General features: G+C 34.5%; 1 protein-coding gene across 2 annotated transcripts in view; it reads left to right on the plus strand.

The window, feature by feature from the left end:
* The window catches only part of LOC106883884 (protein phosphatase 1H), a 32,167-nt gene that overhangs the window by 16,912 nt on the left and 7,208 nt on the right, over positions 1-8,047 (plus strand). For both annotated transcript variants that reach the window (XM_014935023.2, XM_052966757.1), the window contains exons 5-9: positions 1,085-1,197; positions 1,465-1,549; positions 2,287-2,405; positions 3,375-3,438; positions 6,488-6,595. In XM_014935023.2, the coding sequence (XP_014790509.1) occupies positions 1,085-1,197; positions 1,465-1,549; positions 2,287-2,405; positions 3,375-3,438; positions 6,488-6,595 (489 nt within the window). The remainder of the gene's footprint in view (positions 1-1,084; positions 1,198-1,464; positions 1,550-2,286; positions 2,406-3,374; positions 3,439-6,487; positions 6,596-8,047) is intronic.

Raw genomic sequence — 8,047 nt, forward strand, 5'->3', positions numbered from 1 at the left:
GTGAAGCTTTTTGTCGTTGTTACGTCAATACCGGAGCACGCGCGCGCGCATACACACATGTGTCTTTGTAAATATTTTTGTATACATTTATGTATGTGTGTGTTTGTAAGAGACAGAGTGTGAGTGAGAGAGAGAGGTTTGTTGTCATGTATATGTACATGCTTAAATATACATACATCTTTGGATGTATGCATATGACAACACAGCCCTTGACTCACTCACACTCTGTGTCTTACAAACACGCACGCGCGCTCATACACACATGTGTCTTTGTAAATATGTTTGTATACATTTATGTATGTGTGTTTGTAAGAGACAGAGTGTGAGTGAGTCAAGGGGTGTGTGTGTGCGTGTGTATGTGTGTGAGAGAGCGGTGTTTATGTAGTATTTACTCTCTCTCTCTCTATCATACACACGAACACACACAGTCACACACAAAATAGAGAGTGAAGCTTTTTGCCGTTGTTACGTCAATACCGGAAGTTGACATTGAGGAACCTTTTTAAAGAAGTGAATCTTAAATATAAAGCAATATTATTTATTTTTAATTAAAAAAATCAAATGAAGAGCCTAACATTTATCCGAGGTCAAATTATTCATGCATTACAAGTATGGAAGCATTTGGTGAAGTCGATTTCACGTGAAAAGCGATTACACACACATCTCTGTTTTATATATAGTATAGATATATATATATATATAATCATCATCATCATCATCATCATAATACGTCCGCTTTCCATGCTGGTATAGGTTGGATGGTTTGACTACATTGTTTCTGTTCATTCAAGGTAACATAACCAAAAGGGGAAATAGAACAAGGAGCAGGGTATGAAGGTGGAGGAGAAAAAAAAATGGAGTGGGAGTGGGAGTGTGGTAGAAGAGTGACTGATGATTGTAGATTACAATTTGAGGGCTTCTGTCCATATACCACTTCGAAACATGAAAAGTTGGCTCAATATTGGCTTACTGAACAAGAAGCATGTTATTGTTTGTATTGTTCTTCGAGAATTATGTCTAATTTCATTATGTCTATTGTTTAGTTTGGGACCATTAAAAAAAAACATCTTTTTGTTTTTCCTAGGATGACTTAATATACCAAGAAAGACATTTGTGTCCTAATGCTGGTGGCTGCACTGCACTGGTGTCTGTGTTATTAGATGATAAGCTTTATGTAGCCCAAGCAGGAGATAGCAGGTAATTGGTTTTTGTAGTATATTACAGCACAAGAAGCAGGCGTGCATGAGTGAGTGAGTGAGTGAGTGATCATAAACTTAGAGTGGTTATACTTTAATTCTTCAATTAATCTTTTAATATATTTTAATATATAATATGATTGAGCCAAATAGCACCCATGTGAAAATTGCTTACTCACTTTTTGAAATATTTCTTGTCATTCTGTACTTGCAACATACTTTAATCTTGAAATAGCAGCATTTGCCCTTCTTGGTTTTCTCTTTAAAGGGCAGTTATAATTAGAAAGAATGACATTGTGTGTATGTCACAGGAGTTTACTCCAGATACTGAGAGACAAAGGATTCAGCAACTGGTATGGAACTACACTTTTTATTTTTATCTTTGATGTTATTGTTTTTTAATTTACTTTTTTATTTGTTTTGTACATAAATCTTGGTTGTTGTAAAAGCAATCACACTGGACTGACTCTGTTTGGTATATGTAGATATGGGAAGAAGCTATATGTGTACAATAATTATTTATTGTCAAACCTAACACTTTATGAAAAATTTTATTTTATGGAGAAATAATACTTAATTGATTCTAGTTGATCCTGCAACTTAAATTATCTAAATGACTGGACATCTTGATATTGTTATTGTATGGTAGGATATTATTATGTAAGATATTTTTATTTAAATACAAAGAAAAAATTATTTATGAAATGGAAAGTCGCAACAGTATTCTTTACTTAGATATTATAGGTTCACTATATTGATTTCATTTAGCTGAAAATTGGGATGATTTTTTGATAGAGAAATAATCAGTTTGAAAATCAAGAACAGGAAAATATTTGTAGCTTAGTTATTGAGCTTAGGAAAGCATGCAAACTAAATTTGGTCTCTGGCAGGACTTGAAACTAAAACATAAAGGTTACAAACTACATTTAATGAAGTCTAGACAGTCTACCAAATACAACACATCACTTGATGTTGATTAATAATATAAATGTTTCCCAATTTTAAACTAGTTTTCTTCAGTTAAATTTTCAAGTATTTATAAAATTCAATAGAATGGTATTTTTAAGATCTAATCATATTTGTTTTCCAGGCTTTAGATAACCCCAGTTTACTTCAAAAAGAATTCTCACCATCACAGTTTTCTAGAAATATATGGAAAAAGGATCTAGGAAAACAAGTATTACGCCGAACAGGTTATATGAAAGGATGGTGAGTAGATTTTCATTTATTTAGTTATATTTGTATGTAAATAACACAGTGGCAGATACTGGTTATGAGATTAACATGAATAACTTCTGATCACATGCTCATAAAGTGAAATGTTAGTGTTTATGCTGGGCAAGAGAACTCTCCCTCCTTTAGCTTGACTTGCTCACAAACAAGTTTCTACATCATGATATCCTATTGTAAGAACAATTACTTCAACAATATGTAAATTTGCCACATTAAAAAGAAATACCACCTACAGTAGCATAGAGCTACTTGTTTTTTGCTTTTGAATAGAGAAAGAAGGACTGTGCTCATGATCTTTGCAGGGATGTCAAGACCAGTGGGAGAAAAAGAAAAGAGAAACCACAGCTCCTCTGATACAGTCCATGCAATGGGCTTCTTTTCAGTTTCCACCTTGTCAAATTCATTCACTACTTTAGTCAACCTGAGATTGTGGTAAAAGACATTTACTCAAAGTACCACACTGGAATTGAATCCAGTACCACATGATTGTGAAGCAAACTTTTTAATTATATATGTGGGCCTGTGTCCATATGTATGGTCATGGTCATTTTGCTTTAATGAATACGAAGTATTACATTGGCCAGTGTAACCTTTTTTTTAATGATAGTTGAATGAAATTTTGGCTAACTATATTTTGCAGGTTTGCAACTGCATACAAGATCTCCCATTGGTTTAACATGAAAATTATTATATTGCATTACTGTAGCAGTTGAAACCTAAAGAGCTATGAAATTGTTTCCAAAAAAGAATTGTAAGATGAACAACTAGGGTAAATTACTGAAAACAAGTAAACAGTGCAGAAAAAAGTGCAACTGTGAATGAGAACAGTATTCTTGATCAAAACTGTAGAAACCAGTTGTACAGGGAAGTTGGCATAAGACTAATCTAAAACATTTTCACCTGAATGATTCATCACTTATTTAATGAGGTTGTTTTATTTTTTAGGAGCCCTAAGGTTATTACATGTGATGATATTAAACCACCATTAATATGTGGAGATGGAAAACAGGTAAGTAGAGAAGAATTTCTTCAGCTCTTAGTGTAAGACATTTCAAAAATGTGCAAGTTTTTTTAGATTTTTGTGCTTCGTATTCTCTAAATTTTCTAGCTTACTAAAATCATCATCATCATCGTTTAACATCCGTTTTCCATGCTGGCATGGGTTGAATGGTTTGACTGAGGTCTGGAGAGTCAGTGGCTGCACAAGGCTCTAATCTGATCGGGCAATGTTTCTACAGCAGGATGCCCTTCCTAACGCCAACCACTCCAAGAGTGTAGTGGGTGTTTTTTATGTGCCACCGGCACAGGAGCCAGTCAGGCGGGCCTGGCAGTGATCACGTTCAGATAGATCTTGTTATGTGCCACTGGCACAGGCACCTGTCAGTGAATACTGACATTGGTCATGTTCTGATGGTGCTTTTTACGTGCCACCGACATGAGAGCCAGTCAGTGGGTACTGGCATTGGCCATGTTCAGATGGTGCTTTTTATGTGCCACCAGCAGGGGGCACTGGCCACAGCTACAATGTTAGTTTTACTTGACTCAACAGGTCTTCTCAAGCATATATCACCTGATGCATGAAGGCTACTCTTAACTGGGCCGGACAAAATGATGATATTAAATGCTATCAGTTCAAGAAAAGGGCTGCAGGTCCACTGCTGAAACTTGAACTGTGTATCTATCACATGCCTGATTACTGATTATACTTTAGAGCAGCTGCTATCCCATCTCTTCTAATTTATCTCTGCACTTTTATCTGTATTATTTTATCTCTTGTAAGTCATTAGTTACTTGGCATTAGTGAGTTAGTCTTATATTAAGGAGATTAAAAAAACTGTAGTTAAAAAAGCAGAAAGAAATTGCAGTACATAACTTAAGGTATAAAGTTCAAGTCATGTCAGTAGCTGTCTTATATTAATTATGTTAAAATCATAGCAGTTAATTTTTAACAACATAATGTGTTAAAGTGAAATGAATATTAAGATGGTGACCCAGTAAAGGTACTATTATATTTAAAAAGGCCTAGCATCTGTGACCTTTTGATTTCATGCTGTGCATGAGAAAACATGCTTTGCAATCTTCAGTTGGAGATAGTAACATTTATTTCCAAAATATTCACTATGTCAACTCATGTGCATCTCGAACTTTAAACGTCCCACTCCGTTTAAAGAGAAAACTATCGTAAACAATAAAAAAGTAACTATATGAAAGCATTATTGCTCTTAAAAACAGCAGTAATGAGGTGGTTTTAAAGTGTTCATTGCATTGCTCGTGTGTATTTATCATAGGATTGGTGGTTTTTTTAAGCTTTCACTTTCATTTTTGACAAGCAGTATTTTTACCCTTCTTTTATTCAAATATTTAATATTATACCTATTAAGGTAGAAGTCTTGCTAACCGCCTCATTTTTGCTGTTTTTAACAGCAATAATGCTTTCATATAGTTACTTTTTTATTGTTTACGATAGTTTTCTCTTTAAACAGAGCAGGACGTTTAAAGTTCGAAATGCACACGAGTTGATGTAGTGGATATTTTGGAAATAGATGTTAATATCTCTAACTGAAGATTGCAAAGCATGTTTTCTCATGCATAGCATGAAATCAGTTGATATTAGGGTATGTTAAACTATCTTCAAATTCCATCCTGAAGGTAGGCTTATTTTTTAAAGTGTTCATTGCATTGCTCGTGTGTGTATTTATCGTAGAATTGGTGGTTTTTTTGAAGCTTTCGGTTTCATCTTTGGCAAGCGATATTTTTACCCTTCTTTTATTCAAGTATATATAGATATGATATTATACGATATGCATATATGTGGTAGATTTTTAATTTGATACTTAATTTGGAGGTTTCATGTTTGATCTTTTTATTTTTGCTCCTGATGGAGCAAGCTGTAATTATCCTGTTTTTTTTTTTTAATTTTCATTTCAAACATAGTTTATCTAGACCTACAATACAGTGTGTACTTCTTTTTCGAGATGGTAGGATGTCATTTGAGGTAGATTTGGCTGCTATTTCTTTTGGCTTGAATAATTGCTTAGATACTGTCTTGCTGTATTATTGCCTTGTAGTTCAAGATGAAGAGACACTGGCATGTATAATGCTACTCAATTCTTAGATATTGGCAGAGGCTGCACATGCATGCTATCTCCACTGTTACTGATATCATCATCATCATCATCATCATCGTTTAACGTCCGCTTTCCATGCTAGCATGGGTTGGACGATTTGACTGAGGACTGGTGAAACCGGATGGCAACACCAGGCTCCAGTCTGATTTGGCAGAGTTTCTACAGCTGGATGCCCTTCCTAACGCCAACCACTCAAAATTGCAGTAATTCTCTTTATATTAATGCTTCAGATCCACCATTAACCCTGAGAGTCTAGTAAATCATGAATTTCCTAGTTACTTTAGGAGTAAATCTGAGGACCCAGTATTCATCTAGATGTTCTTTGTTTTTTCTTTACATTTGTCACTGAAGTCAAGTAGGTCCTCTGGTACAGCAGTTGCCAAAATTGTAAGATACAAACATTTTCAGAAAAATCAAAAATTTAGATTTCAAAGGATCGCTTAAACAACTTTCTGAATCAGAAACTGAAATGCATAAATACTTTTAAACAAATTTCTTTTCTATCAACACTTTTTTATGTCTGCCCCCACCATACACTCACATCATGACTCTTGCACTGTTCACTTTCTTGACTTTTGTACATAATTCTATGTACTATACATGCACCTTTGATGTGTTGTAGTGCACCTGAGCACTATACACGATAATTTCATTATTATTATTATTATATAAAATTCACAATAGAGAAAATTTGCTGTGTCAACATAGCTATATTGAAACATTCTTCATTCAGCATATTTTAAAATTTCTATGATTATTTTATTGGCAGTTTAAGTTCTCAAGTCAAATCTTATCCAGGCCAGCTTTGCCTTTCATCCTCTGGGCTTGATAAAATAAGCATTTAGGTTGATTAAATCAACTACATCTGACCCACAAAATTTGTACCTTGTGCCAGTTTTGAATATCATTATTTTATCATCATTATTTCAGGCTTGTTTAATGGGAACAATACGAGTAAGCCGGGGATTTGGTGATCATGATCTTTATGTAATGTCTTCAAATATACATCTGAAGCCTTTTCTATCTTGTGTGCCTGAGGTAAGTAGTCATCTATTCAGATGTTTACTCAATGTGGTTTTTTTCCTGTGAAGTTAAGAAAATAGAATATAAATATTTTACTTTATGCTAAAGTAATGGAAGCTCTCAAGATATCTGTTTATGGAATCAATGCAGGTTTGGTATCTGGTATCTAGGCTGTGTGTGGATCATGTTTGGTGGCGACAGATAAGGAAGAATGAAGGGTCATATCACCTGCATAAGAGTAGGCAGTGTTAGATGTAACAGCAAGTATGCCATTGATGTATAGAAGGAAAAGAGTTGGGGACAAAACTAAATCAGGAGAACACCAGAGTTGATTGAGAGTCGGGAAAAAAGAGCTCTGTCAATACATAATGCAGATAGGAAATATGGGTGGAACCCGTATGCAGGAAGATTTGCTTGCAAGACAGTCAAAGGCTTTGTTAATGTCTAGGGCAACAACATTGTTTTTTCTGAACTTCTCAAAAGTTAGAGCCCTGCTGGTGAGTGAAGAAGATGGAGGAAGGTTGAAGGTGTTGAAGAACATGATTGTTAGAAGTGAGATCCCTTGTTATACAACCCTGTAGATTGTAGTTTCATTTATTCTGAGAGGCAACTATTGAAACTAGTAGGATCTAAATCCTCTTTTATTCACATCCACAAGAGGAGCTAAGCTTATTGAAAAACCAATAACACACATCAACAGCTTTATAATGTTGTTGCTGCTTACAATGAGGAACCATTCCATCATGTGATACTTAAGTACTGATAGTCAGACTGGATACACTTGGTGCTGGCTCTAAACATAATACAAGAGATGCAAACCACTGACTTCTCAACTACATGTCAAAAATTTTTACATAAAACTTCTAATTTATCGGAGAGGAAAATAGAGATTTGTGTTGTTAGTTTTCTCAAAGGGTTGTAAATCAAGTGTTTCTAAATTAGGAATTAGAACTTAATTAAGGAACAAGTTACTACCACATCATGATGCTGGACACATATTTACAATTACAGCACCAACCATTTCACGATTTGTATTTTTATTAAGTAATTCAATTAGCAAAAGTTGTAAGGATTATGTTTTGTAGCACTGTCCACTATAGGGGGTTCCTATAAGGTTGTTATCCACCCCTGATTGGAACTCTCCCGTATGACATGTACGCATGCTCAGTGACTTGCTTTAACTTCTGCAGATATGTTTCTTTATATATTTATTAATAAGGGTAGAAATTGATATTAATCAATTAGAACCAGTGGTCTAGCATATTAAAAAAATCTGAAGATTAAAATTATATTACATACAAAAATAAGAGGAATGACCAGCAAAAGTGGACTCCTATATGCTAGAAATAGATGCCGATTCGGCATCTATTTCTAGCATATAGGAGTCCACTTTTGCTGGTCATTCCTCCTATTTTTGAATATATATATAGGAGTCCACTTTTGCTGGTCATTCCTCTTATTTTTGTA

The sequence above is a fragment of the Octopus bimaculoides genome, chromosome 1, assembly GCF_001194135.2.
Source record: "Octopus bimaculoides isolate UCB-OBI-ISO-001 chromosome 1, ASM119413v2, whole genome shotgun sequence".
Classification (NCBI taxonomy): domain Eukaryota; kingdom Metazoa; phylum Mollusca; class Cephalopoda; order Octopoda; family Octopodidae; genus Octopus; species Octopus bimaculoides.